General features: G+C 43.6%; 2 protein-coding genes across 51 annotated transcripts in view; one reads left to right on the top strand and one right to left on the bottom strand.

Annotated features, from left to right (window-relative positions):
* PLCL1 (phospholipase C like 1 (inactive)) overlaps positions 1 to 1,143 on the bottom strand; it is a 179,502-nt gene extending 178,359 nt beyond the window's left edge. Inside the window, exon 1 of the mRNA XM_086897064.1 lies at positions 497 to 1,143. Within this exon, the coding sequence (XP_086753190.1) occupies positions 497 to 769 (273 nt within the window). The 5' untranslated portion in view covers positions 770 to 1,143. The remainder of the gene's footprint in view (positions 1 to 496) is intronic.
* The window catches only part of BOLL (boule RNA binding protein), a 35,525-nt gene continuing 24,340 nt past the window's right edge, over positions 1,133 to 12,317 (top strand). For 4 of the 50 annotated variants that reach the window (XM_086897241.1, XM_086897259.1, XM_086897235.1 and 1 more), the window contains exons 1-2: positions 11,177 to 11,341; positions 11,705 to 11,821. In XM_086897241.1, coding sequence (XP_086753367.1) covers positions 11,804 to 11,821 — 18 coding nt within the window. In that variant the 5' untranslated portion in view covers positions 11,177 to 11,341; positions 11,705 to 11,803. Of the gene's footprint in view, positions 1,424 to 1,692; positions 1,853 to 3,485; positions 3,596 to 5,241; positions 5,348 to 8,857; positions 8,950 to 11,090; positions 11,621 to 11,704; positions 11,822 to 11,873; positions 12,251 to 12,317 lie in introns of those variants that run through there. The other 46 variants (XM_086897243.1, XM_086897267.1, XM_086897254.1 and 43 more) reach the window with 38 other exon arrangements.

Below are 12,317 nucleotides of genomic sequence, written 5' to 3'. Positions count from 1 at the left end.
TACTGCTTAAGAACTAAGAAAGCCACCGCTGTAGAAGCTATTTATTCTGCCTTCCAGGTACTTCATAAATATTAAATAAGAACAGATATGAGCTACTGCACAAAAACTTCACAACTCGGCGGGAAGCTGCCCCATGGGCCACGCAGAAGCGCGGAGGGGACCCCGATCCTTCTCAGCGGCGGCGGGAGCAGCACCCCATCCCGGATCCCGGAGAGCCGCTCGGCCCGGGCAGGCACCCTGCCCCGGGGATCCGGCGAGGCAGCGCCGTGGGCCCCCCGTCCTTGCTCGCTGCAGGCAGGGCAGCAGCGCTGCACGGCGGAGCGGCCGCTTCACCTGCGCGGAGGGTGCGCGCAGCCCGACCCCGGCCGGCTCCCACCACCCCTCTGCCCACCGCGGCCTCCTCCCGTGGGCAGGGGAGCAGCGGAGGGCGGCCTCAGCCTGGGTAACACGGCGGCGGGACCCGCGCAAACTTCCCAGCGGCGCGGCACGCCCTTACCTTGATGATGCTGCTCCTCCGCGGGGTGGCCTTGGCCGCCTCCAGCAGGCAGGCGTCGGGGTCGGGCGCTGCCGCTGGCCCCAGGCTGCCGCCGGGAAAGCGCTCCGCGGTACCCACGGCCGAAACGCCGCTGCGGCGCTCCCGCCTCCTGCCCCCGGCTACCGCCGGAGCGTCCAGCGATGCCGCCTCGGGCTCCTCTTCGGCACGGTAAGCGGCGTCGGGAGGAGCACGGCCCGCCGCCGGCTGCTCTCTGCTGCCGGCAGCCTCTGCCATCGCCCCGCTGAGCGGTGTCAACTTCTCCGGGGCGCTGTGAGGGCGGGGGAGTCACACGGACGGAGGAACGGACGGCGTCCCGCGGCGCTCCTCTCACGGCACGGCGGCGACAGCGCCAACTTTCCCCGGAGGAGCCATGTCCGCCCCCGGGGCGGAAGGTACTACGCAGGGCCCCGCGGTGCTAGAGGAGCTGGGCGAGGGACGCGGAGAACGCGCAGGAAGTGCAGCCACAGCCCCGCACTGTTGTGACAGGAGCCGGGCTTGTGTTGACGGGCGGCGCTGACGGACGGCGAGCTCGGCCAATCGGCGTCGCGGCCGCCCCCCGGCGGCGCAGCGGCAGCCAATGGCCTTGCGGAGGGGCGTGCCCGCGGGACTCCTGGACGAGCGGTCGGGGCGGCGCGCGGGGGGCGGCTGGGGCGGTGTAGGAGGACTTGTAACACCTGGTTGCCTCCGCCACGACCTTGGCCGGGAGGGCCTGTGGGGGGACCGTGCTGCCTGTCGAGAGCTTTCGTGTGCCGAGGCAGCCGCGGAATGCTTCCCCGCGCGTGTTTTAAGCAGGTGTGGGCTGCCTCTGTGCCAGGGTAAAAGCAGCGTGCGGAAGAGGTGACAGGTTAAACCCCCTGCAGCCGCGTAGCCCTCAAGCGGATCACCGTGGTAGGAACAGATACGCTGCCAGCGCCGGCTGTGGGGGCTGCGGCTGTAAGGGGTAGCAACCTTAAGTTTCCTGACGGCGGGCCAGCAGAGTGGGTGCGAAGCGTAAGGGAGAGCTCGCAAAAGACGGCGAAAACTCACGGTGGGATTCCTCCGCCTCTTAAAACCGAGCCGAAAGCGAAGAAGGTCGTGTGGGGCTGGGGCTGCTCCGCTCTCGGCCGCCGGCCCGGGGCGGTCCCGCTCCCGCCCTGCCCTCACAGCCCCGGCCCGGCGGGCGCTGGCAGGGCCGACACCGCCCCCTGGCGGCGCGGCCGGGCCCCGCTCGGTGCCGGCGCGGGGCTCCAGCGCGGATCAGGAGCCGCCCGGGAACGGCGGGAGGCATTTGGAAGAGTTCGTGCGAGCGTGGTGCTGTCCCTTGCAATTCCTCAGAGGGTATTTAGTTATAATGAGATTATCCACGTGGAGACCTCGGGAAAGGTGGGGTGAAGGGGAGTGCAGCAAGGGTGAAAGCCCAGGAAAGAGATTATACAGTGAGATGGAAAATAGGACGGGTAGGGCTGGGCAAGCTGGTAGTCACTGGGGATCTAAGACTATTCAAAATTACAGTTAGCGGCTTCAGAGGCAGTAAGAGTCTGTGGGAATATTAATTTCTCCCTGGTTTCTGATTATTATTCCCTAATTAATGTGTTCGGCAAGTGTTGGCAGTCACTTATTAAGGAAGAAAATAAGAGAGAACTTCCTTACCTTAACCAGTTATTAGCAGCTAGCAAATGCCTGGCTACAGGGCATAATTGCTACTTAAAGGATGTGAAATTTATATATGTATACACATAATATATAAATGTAGAATTCCATTTTTAAAAAGGTCTAGAGCTTCTGTCAAGGGTATTGAGGCATTTATCATATCCAACACAAAGAAAGCTAAGTGAGGGACAGATCTAGATACCACTGAGCTTTTTTTCATTAACTTCCTTCTAAATTTTATGCAAAAAATGTCAAAATACATGTATACCACAGTTATTTTGCTTCATTTCGGTGAAAAATGTCACAAAATTAGTAACGCTAAAAGCAGATAGAAAATATTCACCTTGAAGGAATGTTTATGTTAAACAGTACTGGAGAGAAGAGACTGTAAGGGAATGAAGGGCTTAACCCCAGCCTGCACTGTACAAGAGAGAGAGCATCATACAAAGTCACTGCAACAAAGAGGGGGGAGAAAACCCCAAACCAACAAAAAAAAACTTACCACATATCCCCATACTGCCACACAGGCTTACCTAAGAAGACTAATTTAAAGACAAGAGAGAAGAAAATTACCATGCAGTCTTTTAATAGAGGGAATTATTGCTCCATGTAGAAATATGTTCAAGATCTTTCTTGTATTTTGTGAAATCATACGAAGTTTAATCATTGGTTTAGTTATTTGGGAACAACACAGTGCTGTCGTAGTTGAAGTCTATATCTGCCAGAAACTCTGCAGCATGTTGCAAAGACAGATGCATGTAACATATTTAAGAACTTTATCCTTTCTAGGATATGTTTTGCACATTTAATATTAGAGAGAGATTTATTGTTAAATGAATCGTCTTCTGACATCAAAGGTTTAAAACTTTTTAATTCTGTCCTTGTGTTACAACCTTTGACACCTGAAGTCTTTAATTGGAAAAGGTCTATAGGGAATCTATAAATTTTAAGTTTCATAAACATCAAACCTACAGGGAACACTGAACAAATTGTATTTTTGGTCTGTTTGTCCACAAGATGCAGAGGTTTTGGAATTATGTATGGTACAGCTAAGTGAGGGTTTAGTTAAGTTCTTCTCTAGAAGAGACTAAAACGTCTTTTTCTGACTGTGCACCTCTAGATGCTTCTGAGGCATCTATATGCTTTTCTTTGTGGAGAACCATGAATTATGAGAGAAAAGAGCAATTTGTTTTGATACTTCCTAATGTCTAATAAAAAAGAGTTGACAAAAGGAAGCTTTACAGTAAAAGTGCTTGCCTAGAAAGTTTTTAAAAAAGCAAGATCGGTTGTGATAAGTGCATATAACAGGTTCTGTGTTCAGTTGAAGGTCTGATGCAGTCCCCTGTGAAAAAACACTGCTGTGTTGTCTACACCTACTTCAGATAGGAACATATTTTTGAGAAGTCAAGGAGTTCACTCAAACTAAGAAAGGTATGATAGATAAAAACATCTCTGTGTTTGTCTGGACACAAGTCAGCAAGTGCCTGCGATATCTATTTTAATGTGGATTTTTTTTTACACTCATCTTACTCCATCTCCATCATTAAGGCAAATGATTGTTCCTCAGTGGGCGTAGTTTGTATCATAAACCAGCTGAAAATACAGTTGTCTTTGAGCTGTGCTGAAGCATAGCTTACATAAGCCAGTACTTGCACCTAGACATTGCATTTTGGGAAGCTCTTAAAATTAAGTGTTCTGCTAGGAGCCAAAAGTGGTTCTCCTGTACCAATTGAACAGAGCTGATGAAGTGTGAAAATTGATGTATTTTCCTGTGTGATGAACATCTAATTCACAAGGCAAGGAACGCAATGGGGAAAAAAGTTTTAATTTCTTCAAGTATGCATTCACACAGATAGCAAATCATAACTAATTATAGCATTGATGAGACTAAGGCAGAGCTATTGATGAGAATATATTTTGCTAGGTACTTCTTAAAGAAGTAATTTTTTTAAGTCTTAGTGGTTATTGTGTCTGCATTGGTACCTCATGAACCTGATATTATAAAACAATAAAAAAATAATTATATCATTTATTTATACCAATACATACTTTTTGCTAAGTTTCACTCATATTTTGGCAAAGCAACGCCAAGTCATGTTTTGCCTTTAAAACTATAATGAAGCTTTTAGGCTGGGAAAAAAAAATGCAAATTCAAATCAGTGTAAAGAAAATGTAGTTAAATCTTGATTTTAAAATATACTGCATATGCTTTCAATTTTGATTTTTTTAAAGATATTTACACATTGATTCAATGCCTCCTTTTTTTTATTAATTCTTGTTTTTTCTTGCCTCCTACATCTTTGAAAAAGTTTCACTATACTTACACATCATTTTGTATTTTCTAGGTAGTGTAAATGTTGTGTCTGCTCTAACTTAACAATAGGGACTTTTGTGATATGCTTCTATCTTAATGATATTTGTGTTGAACTGAAGTCACTGATGAATTCTTTTCACTGTCTGCTGATACTTTCAGGCAAATCCAGTGTTTTTAATAATTACAATGCTGTGGTTATAGATGATTTCTGCATATTCCTAGTTCTGAGGAATAATCCTTTATCTTATTATTAAGGTATATTAATATTATTTTAAGATATATTAAATATAAATTAAAGGTATATTAATTTAAGGTATATTAAATATAATTAAATATAATATTAAGGTATATTAATAAGATAATATAATATTATCTTATTAATAGGAGTATTGTCTTCCCTAAATAGATATGCTAATTAAGTGTGAGAAATGGTAAAATCAGGACCTCAAATTAGATTCTATTTAATCCTATTTCACAGTCTCCATTTACTATATAGACACAGGCCCAAGCCTGAGTGAAGCCCAGGTTAGGTAAAGCCTAGAATGAAAAGGGGGATAAAATCTGAGAGACATTCTATAAACAGTCACAGCAGGTAGCAACAATTTTGTCAATTTCCTGATACGAAAGTGATTCTTCCACCAAATATGGCACCAGGTATAAAGAAGAAAGTAACATTAGAATTTTTTTAATGGAGAATGGTAAAATGTGTTATTTAGTTTTGTAAATAACTGAACTTCTTTTTTTTCCAATCTGATTTTCAAAGGTAGACGTTTGTCAAGAATTCATTCCACTTACATGAAGATTCACATCGTAAGTACACTCATCTTCAGAATTTTGGCCAAAGTGATTGAAGTTCGAGAAGTTAACAGGTAACTGAAAATGAGGTTTTTAATGGGCAGCCTGAGATAATTGCAGAATTCATGTTACAATCTAGGTAAAACAGAATTTATTCATTTGTTCAACCAGTGAAGCTTTCTCAAGTTGCCCATGTTTAGTTGCTAGTTGCTTAGTTTTTAGGGAGGGAAGGCATGTCATATACATTATAATAGCAATTGTTTTGAGGATTTAAAGGAGTGTTAAATATGAATTCTTATTCAAATCTAATGATAATAATAATAATAATAATAATAATAATAATAATGACTCTTGTTTAAGGTAGGTGGTAATTCCACTTAATGAGAACATTTACCAATGTTTGTCTTTCACAGAGCCCTTTTTAATTCCTCTGATCATTGCTTTTAGTATTTCTTCAGCTGTGACACATACATAGAAATTTAATTGTAGTTGTAACTTTCAGGTTATGTGAACTTGTTAACTACTGTTAGAGTATGTTAGAGTTAACTACTGAAGAGTATGATCCAATAGATGTATTTAATTTCCTCCATTCTTTAGTAATTACTTAGGAATAGGTTCAAGTGTACTGTATACCTTGCTAGCTCAATGGATATATTCAGTGTTACAAAGGTACATGACACCATGGCTCCCACACACTTACCTGCAATTTCTTGGGATCATTTGGCTTATAATGAACTGCACAGTTGCTGGGGAAGCAGCATTAGTTTTAAATGATACCTATTAGCCAGAAATTCTTACTGAGGATGGAAAGTATTCTAGTTCAAAAGCTACAAAGCTACTCTTACAGTCTCTAATCTGGCCACCTCAGAAGGAAATTGCTACCATCATCAGCAGGAGTCAAATATTCATATCTACTTTGTAGTTAAAGAGTTTGGAAAAAATCTGGTTGGTACACCAAGAATGGAAGTTAGGCTATTCTTCTGCCTGTTAATCAGACATACAACCTTCCTCCTAACGTGCTCTCTGAAAGATTTTTGCATTGCTTAACTAGTTTTGGACCTAAATTAATCATGAGCCTCCTGGTCCACTGAGGTGCTATGCAGTAGCCTAACCACCAGGAGAAAAGAATTCATTTAAATTCTTTTTGAGGAGTCCTGACAAGGACATGAGGGAAAGTATCAAATAACCCAGTAGGAGTAGGTCTATATGGGGAGAGTATTGGTGATGAGACCCGGAAATCCATTCCATTGGTACTTCTAGTGGAGGTACAGGTCCATTCCCACGGATAGAAAAGCTGCACATTGGAGAAGAGAACAATAGCTCATGGTTTCAACTGAGTGGCCAGTTTGCACTCAAAAACTACTCTGATGTGTACCAAGTAGGTAAGTTAGGATGGTCAGGAGATTTGCTTCAAAACTGCCCCTTGATCCAAACAAAAATGCTAAACCAGATGCACCCAAAGCAAGTAAGTGTTAAAAATACACTGCTGTCTTGAGATCCAATGTGCCTGACTGGCCTCACAAAGAAAGAGTGGAAAGAGCTATACCCACATTTGCCTCATTTCAAAGAAAGCTGGTTTCCTGTGAAAAAAAAGGCAAGACTGTGTTTCCCAGCAATATTTCTGACAGCTTCTACACTGACTTACAGTGTTAGTATATGCAGAGAACAGATACCCTGTAAAGTTTTCCTTTTTAAACTGAAACTAAAATTATATGCAAGCTGGTCTAGTCCTTGATACCACTTCTAAGCACAGGGTTACATGAATTTGAAAACTGCTAAAAACATTTATGTTTGGTTCTTTTTCTTGTGTGTAAATTTGGCCCCTCTTTCTCAATTCATTAGAAAAAATAACCTAAAAAAAAAAAAAAAAAAGCAATCTGATTATAAACACAATGTAATCCTCGAAATAACTTACATTCCTCTGGTATTAATTGAACAGGATTTAAAGAAGATTCAAAATATTTTCCATCAGGGATGAAGTATATTTAGTCTTTTATTGCAAAAGCTCATGTTCCTTAATGTCAGGTTAGAAGGATGGGGAAAAAAGTGCCTAATGACTAATCTAAGTAAGCATATTTTCCTGAAATTTGCCACTGTGGGAGTATAACATGCATAAATTGGAAGAATTTATTTTTCTGTGTCTTTTCTGAGTGGGGTTATTATCATCTGTTGTTTAAAATCTATACCCTATCCTAACTCCCACTGTGCCTTACAACAGGATTAGCAAATCTGAAGCATTCTCCAAACACAAGTCCAGGAGTGTTTTATTCCAAAATACAGAAATTTACAGACTAATCAATAATAAAATATGTTGAGCAAACTTAGAAAGTCACCTGTTTACTTTGTGGTTTGGAATAATCCTTTAATTCTAACTGGTTACCCTCTTTTTATCTCATCTTACATGCTACAGTCAGACTTGGTAGCAAGATTTGGGAGATTCAGGTGTATAAACTCTTCAGGCTATGTAGATGTCAAAAGGCAGCAGACCTTTACTCATATATACTCTGCAAGTTCGATGTTCAAAGATGCCAACAATGTTTTATGAGCATTTTATTATACTCAGTGAGCCATACTTGAACATTGCACTTTTCAAAGGTTTGTGATTTCAGGGAGGATAGGAAAAAAATCTAAGGAAGAATGGAAGACTGATGTCTCTTGTTTTGTAAGTCCCAAGGTCCATAGTGTAGGCCAAAATTTACACTGGATTATTTCCTATGAGCCACTACAAATAAAACAAATTGAATTTAAATTACCTATTTGTCCAAATACTTAAACCCCCTTGATCTGAATGGAAAGCAAAAGGTAAAAAACATTTCAGAGCTCACAGATGCTCTGAGGCTGTATGCTACAAAGTGCAGGAAAAAGAGTGAATTGCAAATTGAGCAAAATAAAAGAGAAACAAAGCATAAAAATCCCGTAATCACTCACATAGGCAAGATAAGTAATCTCATAAAGCTGGATTCTAACTGAAACATTAATATGGAAAAACCTCTTCAAATTCAGTGCTAAGTAGGGAAAGATTAGAAATCCATTTTAAAAATCAATGCTTTGAGTTCTTGTTTTTCCTATGTATCTAATAATTCTTTTTAAATAAGGGGGACAGAGACAAGAGGAGGTGAGCAGGAGTGTTGTTAGGGCAACTGGAAACAAAGTAGGAGCTAGAGACAAAGGTTAGAGAGAACAGTGGAAACTGGAGTGAGAAGTCACAGCTCATAGAGAAAAGTACCCAACCCAAGAAAGGGAATGTTGTGGGAAAAGGGTCTGTAATATGGAAATGTCATATAAGAGAAATACACCCATTTGAATAAAGGGAAAACTTACCAGAAAATTGTCACTTCCTTCTGCATTTTTCACATAGCACTGACCATAACTCAACACTGAGGAACTTTTTAGGTGACCACCATCAGTGCTTCTATGCATTGTTAACTCCCTCAAGAGGTCTCCTCCAAGTCCTTGAATACCTAAGAGCTCTTAGGTTTTTCAGTTTGGGCTCAGAGTGTAGAGAACACATTCACAAGCTCATAAGAGAAATTAGTGTGTACATCTTGGTAAGATAGAGATTTTTGTTTTTTCTTTCAATACAGTTGTGTGTACAACAGAGACAGAAGCCAATCTTCTAGTAACATCCTAAGAGACATTTTTATGAACTTCAGAGCAGGAAGTAATCTTTCATCAGGTACGCTTTCTTACAAGGATACATTAATGCATATATTTCCATGAAAGGATCTTAACAGGCTGGTGGGAAAACTAGCATTGTTTTCCACAGATAAAAATAATAGAAGAAAAAAGATAGCATGTCTTTTCAAGGCCAGTGAATCAGTGAAATAGCAATTTGTTGTAAAGCCCATGTATTACTCATACAGTCACACTTGTCTTTTTCTGCCTGGAGAATTCTTTTCCTCCTCCCAATTCATTTTTTCTCCCTATTTTTCTCTCTTGGTTTTTCTTCAGTTTATTTTTCCTCACTTAACCTCTGACTTTATCTGATGCTAAAAAAAGGACAAAGGCAAAAGCCTACAGGAACCAGCATAGTCAGAATCTTGTATTTTACTGACATTTTACTGTCCAGCACTGCCTTTTAATTTGTGGGAGAGAACAGCATTTCATGCTGTATATATTGCTGACATGTGGAATCAGGAAAAACAGTCACACTCTTGACTTCCTTTGAGAGGGGCTCCCTCAGCCAGGAAACAATTCCCTTAATGAAGCAGACATGTAATACCAGGGCAGCCCAGCAGCCTTTGTTGTATTCAAATCTTGTATGCATGGCAGTATTTTTTACCTCTGCTCATAACCTTGGTACATTTATAGGTGTGTTGAATTTTCAGGTTTTAAATCATCACAGTAAAAAATAGCTCAATCATTCTTATTTATTGGAAAAGTCCCATTTTTGTCACAGCAATCTTATTTTAAATGTAAATGTCCCAGATTTAGGTTTCTTAGGAAGGAGGAGGTATAATGTAGAAGGTACAACAATTAAAACTATGTCTCTGAGAGTTTGTTTACTCTTTCAGCTGTTCTCAGTTTAAATTCACCAAATCAAGATATGAAGCACATGAAGGGCTTGGGCTATTCTGCCTTTTGCATCATTAAAATGTAGCGCTGTTCTCAGGATAAGCTTTGTTGCTGTCTGATAAATATTCATAAAAGTCAGTGAATGCAATTCAGCAGAGTTCTGTTATCTCACAAAATAAGTACTTCGAAAAAATTCTACCAGCTCTGCTAAAATTGCCTGTACTTTTATACAGTTTCCTCAGGTAAAAAAACCCAAAAACCAATAGTAAAAGTTAAGCATTATACTGTCACATATTACAGGCACAGAATTATTAGAGACTTTTCTAGGATTTGGTTTTTTATTCTCTATGATAAGAGTAACATTGCAGAAGCTGATAGGTGTTGAAGCAACTGCAAAAAATTAAGGAGCAGTCTAGGGTCCCACAAGGACTGCAGCTCTGTGCTGTGCCTCAAGGGAAAGTTAGATGAGGTGAAGGGCTGTTTGGTTAGGTGGGATGGGTATAATTTGCATAAAGCAAAATACAAATATTTGAATTCAACTAAAATATAATATAGACATTGTCAACATACTCTTCCTTGAAGTCTTTATTTTAAAGCACCGAAAAAACGCAAACCATGGGAGTAATGATAGTACTGATTCTGACAATTGAGCTTCAGTGACTTAGACTGTACATGTTTGATCACTTTGAAAAACAGTTTTCCCACTGGCATGGTTCTCTCAGCACACACTTGCTGCATACCAGCTCCTGCTGTCATCAGTCAAGGATTTTTATCAGACTGTACCTTCATGCCTGCATTGATTATGAGTTTGGCATTTGAATCACTCTTTTTTTCTAGACCTGTTTAATACCAGAGATATTCTAAGGGCAAAATGCTTTTGCAGACAGGATGAAATTATGGAACAAGAGAGCAGGTCGTAGTGTTGTTCAGTAAATGACCACCGAAGTACACTTGACACAAGCATTACTATTGGTGCTTCTCCTCCAGTTCAGTAAAGGCGGGAAAAAGAATATTTTGAGTTGGAGTATTTTGGGGGAGTGGTCATCAAGGTATTCTTTTCTACCTCTCTCCAGCAGACCCCAATTTTTATCTCTAAACTCATCTAGGACCCACTGCTGTTCTCAAGCTAGTCTACCTACTCAAGGGTCTTTTGGGAATCTTAGGAAGAGTCTTAGAGTTGAAAGAAGGACTTTTACTTCACATTGATAGCTGTTAAGTCTAAACTTTGTTTTGACCCACATCAAGTATAGCCTGGTGACACAGGTAAATGACTCCCTGGGCATTTTCGTATTTCTCCCACAGAAGCCAGATGAAATGCGTGACCCTATTTTCCTTCCTGTTTCACGCCCTAGGTGGTAAGATAAAAACCCAGCTGGGATTTGTCTCCTGCCTCCCCAGGTGATCGGGAAATTGCTGGAGGGAGGTTCCTGGGCTGACTCAGAGCTTCAAAGCACGGTTCCGAAGGGTGGTACCAGCACGCTCCTCAGAGCTACTGCACTGGGGAGCCAGTCAGGACCACCCGCTGTTGTTGCGCGGAGGCTGCTGGTGTCACGGTACCCGCGGTACCCCGGGGGAGCGCAGAGCAGCCGGGGCCGCCCGACACCCGCTGGGCCATCGGCACAAGGGGCCGGGGCTCCGGGCACTGCAGCGGCCGCGAGCTGCCCGCTCCGGGAGGCGCGGGTGGACCGGCGGCCCCAGGGCCTTGAGGCGAGGAGGCGCCGGGTCAGAAGCACTCCCGGCCGCCCCGCCGCAGCGATTTAGTGAAAGTACTCGGGGGCTGCGGGGAGAGAGATTTCCAAAAGGGGTGATTTCTCCGGGGAAGGCGGGCTGAGGTGTGTGGGGGAAGGGAACGCGGGGGGACGCTGACCCGTGCGTTCAGCGCCGCCGCCAGGCTGAGGCTCCCCCGCCCGTTGCAGGCCCCTCCCCGCTGGCGCGCGTCAGCCGGGCGCGAGGCGGAGCTGAGGAGCGAGACGCGTGCCGGGAACGTGCCGGGAACGAGGCGGCTGCGAGGACCGATGGATCCCGAGGGCGCGGTGAGGAGCCCGGCGGGGCCGCGGGGCCGGGCAGCCGCCCCGGAGGGCGGGAGGGCGGGCGGGCAGCGGGGCCGTCCCGCCGGGGCGCCCCGGCTCGCGCCCGCCCGCGCGGGGCCGCCATTTTGTCTGTGGCGGCCTCAGGCTGTGGAGAAGCCGCTGGCGGCCCCGGGTGTGCGGGACGCGGTGCCTGGGCAACGGGGCCTGGCTCGGACCTTACAGCACACGGACTGTGGAAAGTAGAGGTGTTTAGGGAGTTAAATGCGCTTAATCGCCAGGCGATCGTGGAGTCAGGTTGTCTGACCGTGGCTGTGTTCAGTGTAAAAATGAAAATAGCGATTCTCTAATGAGCAGTTGCCAGATGCACTAAGTAATCCATTAAAATATTGATGAATTTATGTTTCCATAATTTTTTAGGGAAATTGATAAAAAGTAAGTTTGCAAAACAGTAGAAATAAATATTTAGGCAAATGATGTGCAGATGGCACATATTTGGGTT

This window comes from Cyanistes caeruleus, chromosome 7, assembly GCF_971803275.1.
Source record: "Cyanistes caeruleus chromosome 7, bCyaCae1.hap1.1, whole genome shotgun sequence".
NCBI lineage: Eukaryota > Metazoa > Chordata > Aves > Passeriformes > Paridae > Cyanistes > Cyanistes caeruleus.
The sequence above is the reverse complement of the archived record's forward strand: the minus strand, read 5'-3'. Positions and strand labels throughout refer to the sequence as shown.